The 21,005-nt window shown below is 44.4% G+C and overlaps 1 protein-coding gene across 1 annotated transcript in view; it reads left to right on the forward strand.

The window, feature by feature from the left end:
* The window catches only part of POLR1A (RNA polymerase I subunit A), a 77,793-nt gene that overhangs the window by 37,157 nt on the left and 19,631 nt on the right, over positions 1–21,005 (forward strand). The window contains exons 15-21 of the mRNA XM_047743840.1: positions 12,623–12,772; positions 13,991–14,174; positions 16,346–16,428; positions 16,545–16,703; positions 18,323–18,421; positions 19,496–19,648; positions 20,923–21,005. Coding sequence (XP_047599796.1) covers positions 12,623–12,772; positions 13,991–14,174; positions 16,346–16,428; positions 16,545–16,703; positions 18,323–18,421; positions 19,496–19,648; positions 20,923–21,005 — 911 coding nt within the window. The remainder of the gene's footprint in view (positions 1–12,622; positions 12,773–13,990; positions 14,175–16,345; positions 16,429–16,544; positions 16,704–18,322; positions 18,422–19,495; positions 19,649–20,922) is intronic.

Raw genomic sequence — 21,005 nt, forward strand, 5'->3', positions numbered from 1 at the left:
GTTTTTTTTATATATTCTTGTGTTCACCCATTGCCAAATTTTTGCCTTTTTAGCCAGTGCTGTTTTCTAATGATCAGAGCTTTTTTATTAATATAATTCACCAGCATGTGCTGTTCAAAGCTACTCCTGTATAAGTGCCTGTCCTGAGGGCATCAAGATATTCCCTTGTGTCATTGTCTAGTAGCTCTACTGTTTTCCTTCCACACTTAGGTTTACTTGTCTGTGTGGAATTGATATTTGTGGGTGTGTGCGATATAAGGTAGGGGATTCCTTTTATCCCCCATATGGCTCTCCACTTAATATAACATCATTTGTTGAAAAGACCAGCATTTTTCCACTTCTCTTTAGTATCTCTTGTGTCATAAAGCAACTAGTCACATAGATGTGGGTCTCTTCCTGGACTCTATTTAGTTCCACTGATTTGTTTGATTCCGTTGTACCAGTACTATACTATTTTAATTATTGTAGCTTTATAATACTGATTTCTGACAGTAAAAGTCTCCAGCTTTGTTCTTCAAGACTGTCTTGCATATACTTGGCCCTGTGTATTTCCCTATAAATTTTAAAATCAGCTTATAAATTTCCCCAACAATAATACCTGCTAGAATTTTTATTGGGATTACATTGTACCTTTAGATCACTTTAGGGAGAATCAACATATTTACAGTATTGAATCTTTCAAATTATGAACATAGTATGTCCTTCAATTATGTAAGTCATGTATATCTTTCATTAAATTTATTTCTAGGTATTGCTATTATACATGGCATTGTTTATTAAATTTTCTAATTATGTAGATGTAGAAATACAATTAATTTGTGTGTATTGTCCCTGTATTCAGCAACCTTCCTGAATTCAGTTATTAGATAAGTGCCTTTCAAATTCTTTTTAACTGTAGAAGTAACAGAAGTTGTTGTTAAACAAGAACACAGTGACCTGAAGGGAAAAAGGAAACATTCCCTCCCATCCCAGCCCTATTCTCCATGTCCACACGTACTCTCATAGAAAGTAATTAAGAATGAGATATTATACCTACTCAGGAGAACCGTGATTCATGATTAAATTTGACATTCAGTTTTGAACTTATATTTTAAACCTCTTTATCTGTAACATCCTTGTACCTGAGGCATGAGATTTGTGACCACCAAGTACCTGGACCTTTTTTGACTGATTTTAACATGGCTTACTTTGAATGAGCCACTAGGCCTTCCAAAGGGAATTCCATTATTTCAAGCAGTCTGTATTTTTCTCAGACTACCCTAACTTACTCTGAATATGGCAAGAAGTTCATTAAACTGCCTTCATGTGCTAGATTAACGGGCAGGACCTTTTTATTATTTTTTATAAACATATAATATATTTTTATCCCCAAGGGTACAGGTCTGTGAATCGCCAGGTTTACACACTTCACAGCACTCACCATAGCACATATGCTCCCCAATGTCCAGAACCCCACCACCCTTCTCCCAACTCCCCTCCCCCCGGCAACCCTCAGTTTGTTTTGTGAGATTAAGAGTCACTTATGGTTTGTCTCCCTCCCAATCCCATCTTGTTTCATTTATTCTTCTCCTACCCTCTTAATCCCCCATTTTGCATCTCCACTTCCTCATATCAGGGAAATCATATGATAGTTGTCTTTCTCCGATTGACTTATTTCGCTAAGCATGATACCCTCTAGTTCCATCCACGTCATCGCAAATGGCAAGATTTCATTTCTTTTGATGGCTGCATAGTATTCCATTGTGTATATATACCACATCTTCTTTATCCATTCGTCTGTTGATGGACATCTAGGTTCTCTCCATAGTTTGGCTATTGTGGACATTGCTACTATAAACATTCGGGTGCACGTGCCCCTTCAGATCACTACGTTTGTATCTTTAGGGTAAATACCCAGTAGTGCAGTTGCTGGGTCATAGGGTAGTTCCATTTTCAACATTTTGAGGAACCTCCATGCTGTTTTCCAGAGTGGTTGCACCAGCTTGCACTCCTACCAACAGTGTAGGAGGGTTCCCCTTTCTCCACATCCTCGCCATCATCTGTCATTTCCTGACTTGTTAATTTTAGCCATTCTGACTGGTGTGAGGTGATATCTCATTGTGGTTTTGCTTTGTTGTATTTCCCTGATGCTGAGTGATATGGAGCACTTTTTCATGTGTCTTTTGGCCATCTGGATGTCTTCTTTGCAGATGTCTGTTCATGTCTTCTGCCCATTTCTTGATTGGATTATTTGTTCTTTGGGTGTTGAGTTTGCTAAGTTCTTTATAGATTTTGGACACTAGCTCTTTATCTGATATATTGTTTGCAAATCTCTTCTCCCATTCTGTCAGTTGTCTTTTGGTTTTGTTAACTGTTTCCTTTGCTGTGCAAAAGCTTTTGATCTTGATAAAATCCCAATAGTTCATTTTTGCCCTTGCTTCCCTTGCCTTTGGCGATGTTCCTAGGAAGATGTTGCTGCGGCTGAGGTCGAAGAGGTTGCTGCCTGTGTTCTCCTCAAGGATTTTGATGGATTCCTTTCTCACATTGAGGTCCTTCATCCATTTTGAGCCTATTCTCGTGTGTGGTGTAAGGAAATGGTCCAATTTCATTTTTCTGCATGTGGCTGTCCAATTTTCCCAACACCATTTATTGAAGGGACTGTCTTTTTTCCATTGGATATTCTTTTCTGCTTTGTCAAAGATGAGTTGACCATAGAGTTGAGGGTCTATTTCTGGGCTCTCTATTCTGTTCCATTGATCTATGTGTCTGTTTTTGTGCCCGTACCATGCTGTCTTGATGATGACAGCTTTGTAATAGAGCTTGAAGTCCGGAATTTTGATGCCACCAACTTTGGCGTTCTTTTTCAATATTCCTTTGACTATTCGAGGTCTTTTCTGGTTCCATATAAATTTTAGGATTATTTGTTCCATTTCTTTGAAAAAAATGGATGGTATTTTGATAGGAATTGCATTAAATGTGTAGATTGCTTTAGGTAGCATAGACATTTTCACAATATTTGTTCTTCCAATCCATGAGCATGGAACATTTTTCCATTTCTTTGTGTCTTCCACAGTTTCTTTCATGAGTACTTTATAGTTTTCTGAGTATAGATTCTTAGCCTCTTTGGTTAGGTTTATTCCTAGGTATCTTACAGTTTTGGGTGCACTTTTAAATGGGATCAACTCCTTAATTTCTCTTTCTTCTGTCTTGTTGGTGTAGAGAAATGCAATTGATTTCTATGCATTGATTTTATATCCTGACACTTGACTGAATTCCTGTACAAGTTCTAGCAGTTTTGGAGTGGAGTCTTTTGGGTTTTCCACATATAGTACCATATCTTCTGCGAAGAGTGATAGTTTGACTTCGTCTTTGCTGATTTGGATGCCTTTAATTTCCTTTTGTTGTCTGATTGCTGAGGCTAGGACTTCTAGTACTATGTTGAATAGCAGTGGTGATAATGGACATCCCTGCCGTGTTCCTGACCTTAGCGGAAAAGCTTTCAGTTTTTCTCCATTGAGAATGATATTTGTGGTGAGTTTTTCATAGATGGCTTTGATAATATTGAGGTATGTGCCCTCTATCCCTACACTTTGAAGAGTTTTGATCAGGAAGGGATGCTGTACTTTGTCAAATGCTTTTTCAGCATCTATTGAGAGTGTCATATGGTTCTTGTTCTTTCTTTTATTAATGTGTTGTATCACATTGATTGATTTGCGGATGTTGAACCAACCTTGCAGCCCTGGAATAAATCCCACTTGGTCGTGGTGAATAATCCTTTTAATGTACTGTTGAATCCTATTGGCTAGTATTTTGGTGAGAATTTTTGCATCTGTGTTCATCAAGGATATTGGTCTGTAGTTCTCTTTTTTGATGGGATCCTTATCTGGTTTTGGGATCAAGGTGATAAAATGAGTTTGGAAGTTTTCCTTCCATTTCTATTTTTTGGAACAGTTTCAGGAGAATAGGAATTAGTTCTTCTTTAAATGTTTGGTAGAATTCCCTCGGGAAGCCGTCTGGCCCTGGGCTTTTGTTTGTTTGGAGATTTTTGATGACTGTTTCAATCTCCTTACTGGTTGTGGGTCTGTTCAGGTTTTCTATTTCTTCCTGGTTCAGCTGTGGTAGTTTATATGTCTCTAGGAATGCATCCATTTCTTCCAGATTGTCAAATTTGTTGGCGTAGAGTTGCTCATAGTATGTTCTTATAATTGTATTTCTTTGGTGTTAGTTGTGATCTCTCCTCTTTCATTCAAGATTTTATTTATTTGGGTCCTTTCTCTTTTCTTTTTGAGAAGTCTGGCCAGGGGTTTATCAATCTTATTAATTCTTTCAAAGAACCAGCTCCTAGTTTCGTTGATTTGTTCTATTTTGTTTTTTTTTTTTTTTGGTTTCTATTTCATTGATTTCTCCTCTGATCTTTATGATTTCTCTTCTCCTGCTGGGTTTAGGGTTTCTTTCTTGTTCTTTCTCCAACTCCTTCAGGTGTAGGGTTAGGTTGTGTACCTGAGACCTTTCTTGTTTCTTGAGAAAGGCTTGTACCGCTATATATTTTCCTCTCAGGACTGCCTTTGTTGTGTCCCACAGATTTTGAACCGTTGTGTTTTCATTATCATTTGTTTCCATGAATTTTTTCAATTCTTCGTTAATTTCCTGGTTGACCCATTCATTCTTTAGAAGGATGCTGTTTCGTCTCCATGTATTTGGGTTCTTTCCCAATTTCATCTTGGATTGAGTTCTAGCTTCAGAGCATTGTGGCCTGAAAATATGCAGGGAATGATCCCAATCTTTTGATACCGGTTGAGACCTGATTTAGGACCGAGGATGTGATCTATTCTGGAGAATGTTCCATGTGCACTAGAGAAGAATGTATATTCTGTTGCTTTGGGATGAAATGTTCTGAATATATCTGTGATGTCCATCTGGTCCAGTGTGTCATTTAAGGCCTTGATTTCCTTGTTGATCTTTTGCTTGGATGATCTGTCCATTTCAGTGAGGGGAGTGTTAAAGTCCCCTACTATTATTGTATTATTGTTGATGTGTTTCTTTGATTTTGTTATTAATTGGTTTATATAGTTTATATAGGGGCATAGATATTTAAAATTGTTAGATCTTCTTGTTGGACAGATCCTTTGAGTATGATATAGTGTCCTTCCTCATCTCTTATTATAGTCTTTGGCTTAAAATCTAATTGATCTGATATAAGGATTGCCGCCCCTGCTTTCTTGTGATGGCCATTAGCATGGTAAATTGTTTTCCACCCCCTCACTTTAAATCTGGAGGTATCTTCGGGTTTAAAATGAGTTTCTTATAGGCAACATATAGATGGGTTTTGTTTTTTTATCCATTCTGATACCCTGTGTCTTTTGATTGGGACATTTAGCCCATTAACATTCAGGGTAGCTATTGAGAGATATGAATTTAGTGCCATTGTATTGGCTGTAAGGTGACTGTTACTGTATACTGTCTTTGTTCCTTTCTGATCTACTACTTTTAGGGTCTCTCTTTGCTTAGAGGACCCCTTTCAATATTTCCTGTAGAGCTGGTTTGGTGTTTGCAAATTCTTTCAGTTTTTGTTTGTCCTGGAAGATTTTAATCTCTCCTTCTATTTTCAATGATAGCCTAGCTGGATATAGTATTCTTGGCTGCATGTTTTTCTCGTTTAGTGCCCTGAATATATCATGCCAGCTCTTTCTGGCCTGCCAGGTCTCTGTGGATAAGTCTGCTGCCAATCTAATATTTTTACTATTGTATGTTTACAGACTTCTTTTTCCGGGCTGCTTTCAGGATTTTCTCTTTGTCAGTAAAACTTGTAAATTTTACTATTAGGTGACAGGGTGTGGACCTATTCTTATTGATTTTGAAGGGGGTTCTCTGAACCTCCTGGATTTTGATGCTTGTTCCCTTTGCCATATTCGGGAAATTCTCTCCAATAATTCTCTCCAATATACCTTCTGCTCCCCTCTCTCTTTCTTCTTCTTCTGGAATCCCAGTTATTCTCATGTTGTTTCATCTTATGGTGTCACTTATCTCTCGAATTCTCCCCTCGTGGTCCAGTAGCTGTTTGTCCCTCTTTTGCTCAGCTTCTTTATTCTCTGTCATTTGGTCTTCTATATCGCTAATTCTTTCTTCTGCCTCATTTATCCTAGCAGTGAGAGCCTCCATTTTTGATTGCACCTCATTAATAGCTTTTTTGATTTCAAGTTGGTTAGATTTTAGTTCTTTTATTTCTCCAGGAAGGGCTTTTATCTCTCCCGAGAGGGTTTCTCTAATATCTTCCATGCCTTTGTCAAGCCTGGCTAGAACCTTGAGAATCATTCTGAACTCTATATCTGACATATTACCAATGTCTCTATTGATTAGGTCCCTAGCCTTTGGTACTGCCTCTTGTTCTTTTTTTTTTGTGGTGAATTTTTCCATCTTGTCATTTTGTCCAGATAAGAGTATATGAAGGAGCACGTAAAATACTAGAAGGGTGGCAAAGACCCCAAGAAAATATGCTTTAACCAAATCAGAAGAGATATCAAATTGTGAGGGAGGAGAAAGGGGATAAAAAGAGGTTCAGAAAGAAAAAAAAAAAAGAAAAGAAACAATTAAAAAAAGAAAACGAATAAAGAAAAAGATAAAAAATATATGTATATATTAGATAAACTAGTTAAAAATGTTAAAAAGAAAAGGGTAAAAGTTAAAAAAATTAGCAGAAGAAGAGAGAAAAAAAATTGAAAAAGAAAAAAAATTTAAATTAACTGCAAGACTAAAGAATCATGGGGAGAAAGCCATGAGGTCCGTGCTTTGCTTTCTCTTCCTCTGGAATTCCGCTGCTCTCCTTGGTATTGAAACTGCACTCCTTGGTAGGTGAACTTGGTCCTGGCTGGGTTTCTTGTTGATCTTCTGGGGGAGGGGCCTGTTGTAGTGATTCTCAAGTGTCTTTGCCCCAGGCGGAATTGCAACGCCATTTCCAGGGGACGGGCTGAGTAATCCACTCGGGTTTGCTTTCGGGAGCTTTTGTTCCCTGAGCACTTTCCGTAGAGTTCCGGAGGACGGGAATGAAGATGGCAGCCTCCCGGTCTCCGGCCAGGAGGAGCCGAGAGCTCGGGGCCCCACTCCTCAGTGCGCCCTCAGAGAACAGCGCCCACCTACTCCCGTCTCCCTGGCCTCCGGCAGCGCCCAGAGCTCACCGAGCCTGTGACCGGTTCAAGGTAACCCCGAGCTTAGAGCTCACTCCTCGGCTCTGTCTCTGTAGCCAGCTTTCCCGTTCTAATACCTGCAAGCTCTACGACACTCAGACACCCCTGATCCTTCTGTGACCCTGCGGGACCTGAGGCCACGCTGACCCCACGTGGGCTTCACCCCAGTTAAGCCTCTGGAGCGATGTCCCTCAGCGGAACAGACTTTTAAAAGTCCTGCTTTTGTGCTCCGTTGCTCCACTGCTTGCTGGGATCCAGCCCCTCCCCCCACGGTCTATCTTCCCGTCGCTTTGGATTCACTTCTCAGCCAGTTCTACCTTTCAGAAAGTGGTTGATTTTCCGTTTCTAGAATTGCTGTTCTTCTCTTTGATCTCCCATTGGATTTGTAGGTGTTTGCAATCTTTAGATAAGCTATCTAGCTGATCTGCTACCTGAAGTAGTCTCAGCCTGCTACTTCTCCACCATCTTGACCCCTCCTCCCAGGCAGGACCTTTCTTAAAATTGCTTTGTGATGTTTTTAGTTCACTTAATGACATATTGTAGATCCATGTCATTCTTTTTAACCCCTTCTCTGTCGTATCCAGTGATATGGATATACCATAGTTGATTTAACTGGCTTTTTTGGGCAGACATTTAAATTGTTACCTGGTTTTTACTATTTTACCTAGTGCTGTGGTGAGCATCCACTTATGTTTACACTCACGCACTTTCTTTGGTTTGTATTTGAGATGAGTTCCTAGCAGTGTGGTTGCCAAGTCAAAGGATATATACATTTCAAAACTTGTCTTTTTTTTTAAGAAATCCTTTTAATTTTTAAAACATTTTTAAAGTTCAGTGGAGTCTTAGTATTAAAAAAATCCACTTACAATTCTCATAGATACTGCTATCTACCCTTCAGTTTAAGAACAGGTTGCAGGTGGTCTTTTCTCCCTAGCATAATACTTTATGACAAGAAAGTAAATTAAACATTTCTCGAATGTTATCACAGGAAGAAGCTTAAAATCCTCTTGTTTGACTTCTGTGTTTTTCTTATTGAGATGTAATTCATATTTAACTTAAAATTTATGATTTTTTTAAAGGGTATAATTCAAAGATTTTTAGTATGCTTGCTGTGTTGTACAACAATCACTACTAGCTAATTCCAGAACATTTCCATCATCCCCAAAAGGAACCCCGTACCTATTCTCAACAGTCTCAATTCCTCCCTCCCTCATTCCAAAGTAGTCACTTTCTGTCTCTGTGGATTTGCCTCTTTTGGACATTTCATGTAACTGATACCTTACAACATGTAGCCTTTTGTGACTTGCTTCTTTTACTTAATATAATACTTTGAAAATCCACTCATGTTGTAGTGTGAACAGGACTTCATTCTTTTTTATAGCTGGATGATATTCCATTGTATGGAAATAGCTCATTTTGTTAGTCAGGTGATAAATGGATAATATAGGTTGTTCCCCTCTTGATTATTTTAAATAAAACTGCCATGCATATTCATGTACTAGTTTTTGTGTGACGGTGTAGTTCAGTTCTCTTGGCTAAGGGTGGAATTGCTGGGTCATATGGTAATGCTATTTTTAACTTTTTTAAGGAACTACCAAACTGTTTTCCCAAACAGCTGTACAATTTTACTTTCCTACCAGCAATGCCTGAGCGTTTTTAACTTTTTTAGGAACTACCAAACTGTTTTCCCAAACAGCTGTACAATTTTACTTTCCTACCAGCAATGCCTGAGCATTCTAATTGCTCCACATTATGGACTCTTCCATTGATCAATATGTCAATCTTTATGCCATCATTGTGTCCTTTGTTGTACTGTAATCTGGAAGTGTGTGTCTTCTAACTATGTTCTTCTTTTTCAAGATTGTTTCGGTCATTCAAGTCTGTTGCATTTCCTTGTAAATTTTAGGATCAAAGTGTTCATTTATACAAAACTTGCAGTTGGAATTTCACTAAGGTTTGCACTGAACCTGTAGATCGATTTGGGGACCCTTGCCATCTTAGCAATATTAAGTCTTCTGATCCCTGATATCTTTCCATTTTATTTAGATTTTCTTTAATTTCTTTCAACATTGTGTTAGACTTTTCAGCATATGAATTTTAACACTTCTTTGCTTTAAATTTATTCCTGAGTATTTTCTTTTTTGATACTTTTTTAAACTGAATTATTTTGTTAATTTCATTTTCAGATTGTCATCGTTAATGTATAGAAATAGTAGATTTTGTATGTTGACCTTTGCATCCTTCATCTTTGCTTAGTAATTTACTAGGTCTCATAACTTTTTTGTGGATTCTTTAGGGTCTTCCATCTAAAGATCATGTCATTTATAAATCAAGGTAGTTTTACTTCTTCCTCTCCAATCTGGTTGCCTTTTATTTTTTTTTTTTGTCTTGCCCAATTGCCCTGGCCAGTACTTCTAGTACATTGTTGAATACAAGTGTGGGAGTAGGTATCTTTTGTCTTGTTCCTGATCTTGGGCAAAAAGTGTCTAGTCTTGGACTGTTTAGTATATATGTATGCATTTTTTAAGATATGATTTATTTAGGGATGCCTGAGTGTCTCAGTTAAGCATCTGCCTTCAGCTAAGGTCATGATCCCAGGGTCCTGGGATCAAGACCCTCATGGGGCTCTGTGTTCAGTGTGGAGCCTGCTTCTCCCTCTGCCTGCTTTTCACCCTGCTTGTACTCTCTCTCTCTGGCAAATAAATAAATAAAATCTTCAAAAAGTATATTTATTTTGAGAAAAGAAGAGAGTCTGCAAGTGGGGGGAGAGATAGAGGGGGAGAGAGAATCTCAAGCAGATTCCCCACTGAGCATGGAACCTGACCTGGGGCTGGATCCCATAACTGGGAGATCATGACCTGGGCTGAAATCAAGAGTTGAACATTAACTGACTGAGCCACCCAGGTGACCCAACCACTGAGTATATTAACTATGGGTTTTTCCTAGGTGCCTTCTTATCAGGTCAATGCTATTCCCTTTTATTCCTGTTCTGCTGCGTGTTTTCATCATGAAAGGTTGTTGGAGTTTGTCAAGTGCTTTGCTTCTTCTGCATTCTTGTTTTTGTAGACAAGATGGTGGGTTGTATTTCCTTGTCCTCTGATGGTTGGCTGTGTGTGCTCGCACCTTGCACACAGACTTCCTATCCTGACTGTGTCCAGCCTGCCATTCCATGCTGTGGTGATTTAGTTGAGGTGCAGCTAGCTTGTGGTCAGCCTCGCAGGGAAGCCTCACCCTCCTGTCTTACTTCCTCTCCCTTGTCTGGCAGTGCTAGCCTTCTGGAGAGTGCGGTTATGGCCCTACTGGTCATTTTCTGTTGAGGCAGAGTGTTGTTTGCTTTCTTTAAAGATGTTACATAAAGACGCCACTTTGTGGGGTCTGGTGCAGGTGTACAAAGAGCTATTTACTGATGCCTCCTGATGGCTCCCAGCCCCTCCTTCGCCCACATGCCTGTTGCCCTGGCCTCTTTGCACCCTGCCTGCTATATCTTTGGGAATGTGCTCTGGAGTCATGGTTATACCCAGGTGCAGCTGCCCCCGCCTGGGTTCTCAGTGGAGCAGCTGCTTGAGAAATCACCCCTCCTAACCTCCAGTTAGCAGCGGCTTATTGAGTGGGTGGCCACCGTGATGCACCCAGCTGAGGCAAAGGAAGGAAAGACTCCCCAGTCTCTCGGTAGCCATGATTAATCCCAGTCGAATGACTTTATTTCTGGTGTTAGTTCTGTAAAAGCTAATTGGGTGGGAGCCGTCAGGTTGCCTGTCACGTAACCAATGGATCCTGTGGTGTTCCTCACGTGGAGACTATCCCATGGTGCTCCTCACTCAGTTTTAATAACCACTTCTAAAGTCCTGGTCCTTCTTGTCAGTGTCACTCTGCGGGCTTATTCTCTGAGAAATTTACATAGCCTCAGTGTCTAGACCAGGAATGTATTTGGAACAGGTGGGCCTGTTAAAAAAGTAAAATCAGAGCATGTCACTCCTGTGATCAGAACCTCCTGAACAGCTTTCCTTCTCACTCAGACTAAAAGCTTCCCACCTGAAATTCATGGTCTGATCTCTGCATGGTTTGCTTCCTCACCACCTTGTTGGAGGGGCCTTCCCTGCCCGTCTTACTGAAAACCCTGAATACTCCTTCCCCTTTCCCCTCTTGCTCTCCTTGGGGTTCTCCTTCCCTGTTTTGTTTTCCTCCAAGGACAATCCCCTTTGGGAATGAAGGTTCCAGTGAAGGCAGACTGATTCATTTGTGACTCTTCCCAGCACCGGGCCCGTTGTAAGCACTCAGTAGAGCATTGCTGAAAGAATAGGTGGATTTTATGTCTCCTGCTAACCCGAAGAGCACAGTCATTTTGCCCCTCGGTACGTGACCAGTCAGTGGTGGACCAGAGACACTGGAACATCCTCTCATCTCTGAAGCTTCTCAGTCAGATTATCCAGGCCTCATGTGTGAAGCTCTTCAGAGGGAGAGCTCTCCCTTCCTTCCTTCCTTTGCACCCACCAGAAAGTCAAAGCTCTTCTGTTGGGAGGATGTTATTGACCATAATTTTGGTGACTCATCCGTTTTGATGTGGCCTGAAGATGAAATAAGGATACCTCTGAAGAGTGTTCTTCAACCTTTGCCTCAGTCCTGGAACTGACATCATGTTGGGGCTGACCTCTGGCAGAGGACAGCACTGTGACCCCCACCATCTCTCAACCCTGCTGTCATTGCTTTTACTTTTTTACTACGTACTCAAATCTTTCTCTACTATGACCCCACAGCAGTTTACTTTTTTTCTTCTCCGTCCTTTAGGTCTATTCAGGGACTTCATCTTCAGTTCTAGAAGATTGTTCACTTTAAAGATTATTTTAGGAGGGGCACCTGGGTGGCTCAGTCAGTTAAGCATCTGCCTTCAGCTCAGGTCATGATCTCAGGGTTGTGGGATCGAACCCTGAGTGGGACTCCCTGCTTAGCCAGGGGGTCTGCTTCTCTCTCAAAAAAAAGAATTTATTTCAGGGAATAATAGTGCCAGTGAAATTCTTTTTTTTTTTTTTTAAAGATTTTATTCATTTATTTGACAGAAAGAGAGATCACAAGTAGGCAGAGAGGCAGGCAGAGAGAGAAGGGGAAGCAGGCTCCCTGCTGAGCAGAGAGCCCGATGCGGGGCTCGATCCCAGGCCCCTGAGATCATGACCTGAGGTGAAGGCAGAGGCTTAACCCACTGAGCCACCCAGGCGCCCCATTGTGCCAGTGAAATTCTTAATGGTGTATGTCTGTTTCTGTTCCTAAGCCCCCTCTTATGCCATGTAAGTGGAGAACAACTGAGATCAACTTGTCCCACAGAGGTGGAAATATCTGTTTTTTTTGCTCCACCTACAGACCATCCGAATGGAGTTGTCTGGCTTTTTGGGATGAATAGGGACAGGTTGTCCTAAAAGGGAACTCCCCTTTTCTCCCCACAATCAGCATCATCTTTCTTTTCTTTCCAGGTTGTGTCAACGCTGCTCATAAACATAATCCCAGAAGACCACGTCCCACTGAGCTTATCGGGAAAGGCGAAGATCAGTGGCAAAGCCTGGGTACAGGAGTCCCCTCGGCCTGTTCCTGGCTTTAACCCTGACTCCATGTGCGAGTCCCAGGTGTGGCTGCCTTGCTATGTGGGTTGGAGACATCTAGTCTCAGGTTTAGACAAATGGATATAAAACAGAGATAGAGAAAGGGAGAATCAGGTGTCGTGGTTTTCAAGAGAGGGAGTTGTGCCCAAATGGGTGTCACTTTTGGTTTTAGAAAGGGTCAGAGTTGATTGGTAGCATTGACCCTCCATATAAACCTCCCAACCACTTGGAAAGCAGAAGGCCTCTGGACTCAATTCTGCAAAACTTGGAAATGCAGAACCTGTGTTTTCCCTTGAGACCCCTGAGTAGCTCACGTTCACAGATGTGCTGTGAGGTTCCACACCTTCCAGCTCCAGCCCTCGGGAAACAGTGCTCCTGCAAGTCAACCAGACAGTGGCCCCACACTAAAGACTTCCAGCTCCAGCCCTCGGGAAACAGTGCTCCTGCAAGTCAACCAGACAGTGGCCCCACACTAAAGACTTCCAGCCTTAAGTCCCCAGCTCACAAGTGCTTTGTCACAGGATGTAGCAGACATTCCATTTAGAACTGAAGCTGCTGCTTTTCTTTCCCTTTAGAGATCAAGGGCTTAATGTGTGCTACATTATGCGGCTAGCAATCCTTTAATTAGCTTCTGATGCTTTAACCCAACTTTGGAAAGTGCAAACGCCTGAGAAGATGTTAGAAAGCTTATGTTGTTCTTACTTGTAGAATCCAGGGGAGGAAGCACCTAGGCCAAGGTTGTGCTCACAGAGTTTATACTCCAGATGCTCTCATTTCTAGTCATAAGTCCTTGGAAAGGGTACTTGACCTCCAGTCAGTATGGGTGGGGTTGTGCTGCAGGGAGACAAGAAAACAAGCAAAATATCTGTGTGTGGGCGGGGTGGGGTGGGGGGTGGTAATAGTCCCTAGCAAACATAGTTGAAAAATATTGGTCTTTATGTCCTCCTCTCCTTTATTTAGAAAAAAATATATTACTTCCACTTATAAGCTACATATTTCTTTTTTGTTTGTTTTTTGTTTCAAGTTTTTGTTTAAATTCTAGTTAGTATAGTGTAATATTAGTTTCAGGAGTAGAATTTAGTGATTCAACACTCCCTGCATCTTCCTTTCTATCAAGAACCTGAGGCAGGTTACCGTGGAGGGACATACACAATAAGGTTAATAAAACACAGGAAAAGGAGGGGGTGGCTCACATAAGAGGGGTCTCCTCCATTCCAGCACTGGTGGTTGTCCCCTCCACAGGTGATCATCAGAGAAGGGGAACTGCTGTGTGGGGTGCTGGACAAGGCGCACTATGGGAGCTCCGCCTATGGCCTAGTCCACTGCTGCTATGAGATCTATGGTGGGGAGACCAGCGGCAAGGTTCTCACCTGCCTGGCCCGCCTCTTCACCGCCTACCTGCAGCTCTACAGAGGTTTCACCTTGGGTGAGTGCTCAGCGAGTGGCCCTGGGGCTCCCCTCTCTCCTGACCAGCACGGCCATCGGAATGTCTCCCTGACTCTACTAGCAGCTTCCAGGGGAGGGACAGGCTCCTTCTATAACCATGTCCTCTCTCGGTTGCCACCACCATGTCACAGACCTGGTCCTTTCCCGTGCTTTCCACCCTTCCCCCACCCAACGTTTCTTCCGGCTCCTCAGTCCCCATTCCATTCTCCACCCCAGCCTCTATGGTTTTCTGTCCCTGAGACTGATTTTTCCCACTCAAACCCACCTCCATTCTCTCCTGTGAGTGTGTTTCCAGAATGCCCTGGGCACTCTGTGCTCCACAAAGGGCCTTCCCTATTGTCAGAACTGCCCACACCTCCCCACATCGCAGGGGCGTCAGCACCATGAGAAACATCATGTTGGGGTAGACCTGTTGGGACCATCCTAACCTAGGCAGAGGAGCTACATTCTCTCCTTCCTGGAAATGAGCACACACCATTTTATTTTATTTTTTAAAGATTTTATTTATTTAGTTGAGAGAGAAAGAGAGAGAGCATGAGAGGGGAGAAGGTCAGAGGGAGAAGCAGATTCTCCATGGAGTAGGGAGCCCGATGCAGGACTCAATCCCGGGAGTCCAAGATCATGACCTGAGCCGAAGACCGTCACCCCTGAGCCAAAGGCAGTCACCCAACCAGCTGAGCCACCCAGGCGCCTGAGCACACACCATTTTAGCAAGTTGGCCTTGAGAAAGATGGCAAGTGTGCTGTTACTTTCTGAGCTTTTCTGCGGTGTTCCTGGGAGGAGCAGGGGACCTGCTACATGTCGAGCTCGAGCCACAGCAAGTGCTGGAGTTGTCAGGTTCATAATACCGTAGTAGTGGGAGTAGGACTCCACTTTGCAGGCTTGTGTGTGTGCAGACGTGGTGGAAGTCTCCCCGGGAGGCCCGGGCCTGCTTCAGCTGGAGCTCATGTACTCGCTGCAGTGGGTCCTGCTAATTACAGGATATAGGTAAACTGGAGAAATAAAAAGTACAGACCCGATAGCAGTTGAAAGTCACCCAGCATTCAGTCATCAGAGATGACCATTCTCTTGATCTGTTGCTGTCTTTCTAGACTCGCCAGTATAAACACATTCAGGAAAAAGTGAGATCCTACCCTACACAGTTTGGTGATCTTTTCCTCCCCATTATGGAATATATTTATAAATGTCCTTTTGTAAATATCCTAATATAAGCCTACATGCTCAGCTATGGATTATTCTAGTGGTGTGCTGGTACCGCAGAAAATCAGCCCTCGAGTGCCAAGGCCTTCAAGAGACCGTGAGATGGAGAAAGGGAGCGGGGTGAAGCTTGGACACAGCTCTGGGGAAAGGGCGGCCAAGGGAAGTCGCCTTTTCTTCAGCCTTTACAGCCAGGGGTCAGTGAAGGGACAGCAAGGCGACCGGGAGCCGACCCCATGGAAGAACCCACTTCTGTGATGACGGCTTCCTCACAAAGGGACTTTTTCTTTCCCCTCCTGCTCGTACACGTTCTTTAGAGTCCCTCAGGCCTCCAGGATGTGGCATTGGGAATTCAGATATTTTAGCTCAGCTTCTAAACAGTGCAGCCATTGATTTTCCTGCCCAAGGTGAGGACTTCCTCAGCCCTTTGGAGCCAGGAGGAAGGTTTAACTGCAATGACATTTGTCCTGGTGCAGACCCTGCAGTGGTGGTCCCTGTCACCCAGGCTCAGGTGCGTGCCTGTGCCCTTGTGCCCTGTGACTTTTCACTTCTGGGAATCAAAACGAGGCTGTTCCTTCCCTGCCTCTCTTCCTTCCCGGTTTTTCACCCAAAACCTCGTCTTCACTCCCAGCCCATTCATCCAGTGTGTGTTCATAGAGCTGCTGGCTGAGAGCACAGGTTTGTGACATGGCCGTGGGTTTACTCACTGCCCATGTAACACAAGGCAGGTAAAGTCTGAGCCTTTGTTTGGTCATGCGTAAAACGGTGATTAGGATGCTCCGCTTGTGGGAAGCACTTCACAGCTGGTGACAGGCCCTCACTAGGGAGGTCGGTGTCCGCATTGCTGTCCCTGTGCTGCCTGTGTTCATGGCAGTGTCCACCATGCTGTGACCTCCCTGAGCTTATGACAGGTTGGTTTCAGTCCTACCCACGCTTGTCTGTCTTATTCCCCAGGCGTGGAAGACATTCTGGTGAAGCCGAAGGCGGATGCAAAGAGACACAGGGTCATTGAAGAGTCCACCCACTGTGGGCCACGGGTGAGGAGGGCCTGGTTGGCTACGGCCTGTGGTAGAGGGTTGGGGCTCCCATGGAACGAAACCCACGCCCTCCTCCCTTGGCTGCTCCCTCTGACCTGTGCCTTTTCTCCTTGTAGGCTGTCAGGGCTGCATTAAACCTGCCAGAAGCTGCGTCATGTGATGAGGTCCGAGGGAAATGGCAGGATGCCCATCTGGGCAAAGACCAGAGGGATTTTAACATGATTGATCTGAAGTTCAAGGAGGAAGTGAACCATTACAGCAATGAGATTAACAAGGTTAGTCCAGCGAGTGTGTGCACTTATCGCCACCATTTTGAATGCTGGTTTTTAAAAAAATTACATTTTGATTCTCACTTGGGGCTCTCTGGAGTAATTGGGCTCTTTGACAGTTAACTAGGTGAGATGTGAGGTGGGATGTGTAGAATTAACTGTTTTAAAGAATCAAGGACTTCGTTCTCTTAACCAGTTAATGATGAGAGGGAATGCTTTGCACTTTTTCTTTTCAAATGTTTGGATTTGGGGGTGACTGAATCAAAGGGGAGTAAATAATTCCTCTGGGGCCACTATTTAGTGGAGGAGCCAAATGGAGGACCAAAAATACCACTGGTGCTTGCTATATAGGTGAGCCAGGGGTGGAGGTGTGGGTTCAAGTCCTGGCTCGGCCATGTACTTGCTTTGTGACTTTGGGCAAGTGATACAACCAGTCTGTGCTTTTGTTCACTCACCAGGAGGTAGGGATATGAGGAGCACCTACCTCACAGGGTTGCTGAGAGGATTAAGGAGCTAATCTACACCACACTCTCAGCACGGCAGGAGCACTCCGGAAGTACTCTGGAGTCCCCGTCTGCTTTTTCCATCAAGCCAGTTCTTGGGCAACAGAGAAAGGAGAGGGAAGTCCCTGGACAGGCCAAGACCACAGCCTGGGCTCTGTACCTTCCTGCCCCAGAGCTGGGGAAGAGGAGGGGGAAGGCAAGGCCAGTGCTCAACAAGAGTCAGTGTTTGCCTGGTGTCCTCTTCACCGGCTCTCGGCATCCCTTAGACTGCCAAGAACGAGACCTCTTGTCATCCTTGAGAGGATTTCTTCAGAGGAGCCCTCCTAGCACCTCTCAGAGAACCAGGAAGCTCAGGTTCGGGGCTTGACTGAGAATGCTGGGACGTTGTCTCAGAAGCATCTCAGGATTGTTTCTTGTCCCTCCAGCTCCTCTCTTCCCACCGCACGCACCACACACCCCCTTCCCCCGGCCCCCCAAACACACACATCTCCTATGTTGTTCCGGATCTCTGCATCCCTAGGCAGAGGCTAAAATAGACTTGGAGGCCCTGCCACGCTTCCTCCAGCTCCACAAAGAGGGCTTTGCTCACGTCTGTGGGCCCTGGAGCCAAGGCCAGGCTCCCGTGTGGTGCTCGGGCAGCGTGTTGGTAAATGTGAGTGTGACGTGGACACTGGTCCTCGCTGCCAGGGGTGCGGGAATCGAGGCCGTGTCTGCTGGGCAGATTCACAAGGGTACACCTCAGGTTTTCTCTTGAACCTGCTGTTTTATAGGATCACAAACTGCATATGCTGGCCCCTCTGCTTCTCCCTTTTTGTCCCCATTGGCCCGTGATAAGAGCCTTGGGCTTCTTGGCGGAGGGGGTCAGCACAGTGCAGCATGTGGGTCCATCTCGTTAGATTTCTCTCCACAGGTTCTAGCAAAAGGATTGTTGCCAAATGAGACTTCTTACCTCGAGTGGGACTTGACACTTATCTCTGGGTAAATAGTCTGAGTTTATTGCTTCCGCATCCTGGAATGTGATTTCAGGGATTTGGGATCACATCAGGGAATGTGATTTGGGATTACGTCGGGATTTCAGAAAGGCCTGAAGTGACTGACTTGCTGTGTTTATTTCCTCTGCAGGCGTGCATGCCATTTGGCCTGCACAGACAATTCCCAGAGAACAACTTGCAGATGATGGTACAGTCTGGAGCCAAAGGGTCGACTGTGAACACCATGCAGGTGTGGGCAAAGGCAGGCTGGCTGCTTTGCCAGAAGGGTGGGGTCATGGCAGGAGGCAGTTTTCAGATTTCTTTCTGATTTTTTTTTTAAAGATTTTATTTATTTATTTGACAGAGAGAGAGATCATAAGTAGGCAGAGAGGCAGGCAGAGAGAGGGGGAATGCAGGCTCCCTGCTGAGCAGAGAGCCTGATGCGGGACCCAGTTCCAAGACCCTGAGATCATGACTTGAGCCAAAGGCAGAGGCTTAACCCACTGAGCCACCCAGGCACCCCTCTTTCTGATTTTTTTTTAAAAGGATCCACATTCCATATAAACTAGGACAAGTACTACAAAATACAAAAGCATCCAGAAATCGGTACAGGAGGCAACCCCTGTTAACACCTCAATGTTAGGAACAAGCACCAATGCAAATGCGTGCACGTGTATGGTCAGTCTTCTCTGAGATCCCGTCGTGGTCTGCTTTTTTCATTTATCATTACATTATAGGCATTGTCCTAGAGGTTTCTTGACCCCTGATTCGAGGCCCGTCACCTCCTCAGGTGGCTGCGTGTTCACAGATGTTAATATTTCTTCTTAAAGTCCTGAGGACCTTTGTGAGTGTAGAGCCAAATAGAAATGGGCTTAAAAGGCTTAAAATGCCATCAGGAAGCCCCCTTGACTAAAGTGAAATCCCCTCACCCCCATGAATATTAAGAGATGCTTTTATTCCCTTTTGGCCTTAGAATTTAAGGATCACAATAAATTCCTTTTTCTTGTAGACCTCAGTTTCTCCATTAGGGCCTTTGGGACCCTTACAGGTAGAACGTGATGATTTTGAGACATGGCTTCTTTTACCAACATAGCCCATTTACAAGTGACCCCAGACATGTCAAATTTTGATCAGTCAACAAAACAAAAACACAGTTCTTTTCTTGAAACACGAGCTCCTCTGGTTTGTGTGAAAATCTAGCGTGGACTTCACAAACCAGTTTCCACACAGTCTTCCTTCCAGAGCAGGCCTTCCCTCCTTTGCTAGGACAAAGCTTTAACACACATGTGGATCTCGAGTTTGCTTTGGGCTTCCTTTCTTCCAGATCTCATGCCTGCTGGGCCAAATTGAATTGGAAGGTCGGAGACCCCCCTTAATGGCATCTGGCAAGTCACTGCCCTGCTTTGAGCCTTATGAGTTCACCCCTAGGGCCGGCGGTTTCGTCACTGGCAGATTCCTCACTGGCATCAAGCCTCCTGTATGTATTCTGGGTTTTCCTCGTGTCTCTTCTCATTGCCAGGCTCAATGGTAGGAGGCCCGTGACCTTTACCAACAACTCTGAGCAAGGACTATTGAGTAATAAATGTCAAGCCGTTTGTTGCTGACTCACTAGACCCTGTGGCCCCCAAGGACCCTGTGTGTTCACCATTATAACGCCTGAGCTTTCGCGGGACCTGGCAATAGTGAGTGCTCGGTGTTTGCCAAGAAATGGAGAGATGAGTAAGACCAATCCCAGCTCCACTTTTTCCTGCCATACCCCTCTCGAAACCATTTCTCACCTACTTGGAAGGCAGCCAGAGAAGGGGATGCCCCTCACCTGGGTACTCTCTGTTACCAAAGGGAGCATCACAGAGATTGGTTTCACGAACCCCCACCATGGGGTTCCTCCCATGGCTCCTTCACGGTGGGAAAATCCAGTAGCTGTGGCAAATGCTTGTTCTTTCTCGGTCAACAACAGATTTCTCCCATTAGAAAAAGCTTTTCTCATTGTATTTGTCAGAAATGGCTTTCTGGATGTTAGTTCCTTTTGTTCCTTGATTGGTACATCTCTGTAAGGTCAGACAACTAAGACCAGGTTGTGAATAGGACCGGCCCTTGGTTTCAAGTCCACCGACTACTCCTCACCAGTCCCACATTCGCTGTGACCACCCATGGCCTCTGGAAGAGGATGGAGGAGAGAGGATCTAGACCAGAACTTTTTAAACTCTGGTCCCTAGTGAATCATGAAATCACTATAATAGACTCTGACTGGCATTTCTTTGAGCAATAAAACAGAACGGGGTGGTGAAGAAAGCATCCAAGGGATGGGATAGTTTCATAAAGTTATCGTTTTGAGTTTTCTGTCTCTGTGCGTGTGTGTATCTCTACATTTGCTGATGACTACTGCAAGTGTGTTTTTTGCAGTGGGTGGGTGAAAATGTCTGGAAAGCACCGTGCGCCTCCAGTGACGCTGTGGGGAGAATTCAGGGATGTGGGTTGCATGGAAGAGTGACGAGGCCCTGGTGGCATTTCCACTTGGAAAGTAGGGTGCCTGGCTAGGGTTGGAATGCATGAGTGCAGGGAGAGCTCCTGGCTCCTGTACCCAGACTTCACTTTCCTTCCGCTCTCGGGCAAGGGGAGACACAGGTAACCATGGGGGAGGGCGACGGTGGACCCATCAGTGCCGGGGACTGCGGGAGCTCGGACACAGCTGCTTCCAGAAGCACCCTGCCCTCACTGCCCCTCTGGGGCCTGGCCCCGCCTCTCCCACAGGAGTTCTTCTTCCACTGCATGGCCGGGCGAGAGGGACTAGTGGACACCGCTGTGAAAACCAGCCGCTCCGGCTACCTCCAAAG

The sequence above is a fragment of the Lutra lutra genome, chromosome 9 (assembly GCF_902655055.1).
Source record: "Lutra lutra chromosome 9, mLutLut1.2, whole genome shotgun sequence".
NCBI lineage: Eukaryota > Metazoa > Chordata > Mammalia > Carnivora > Mustelidae > Lutra > Lutra lutra.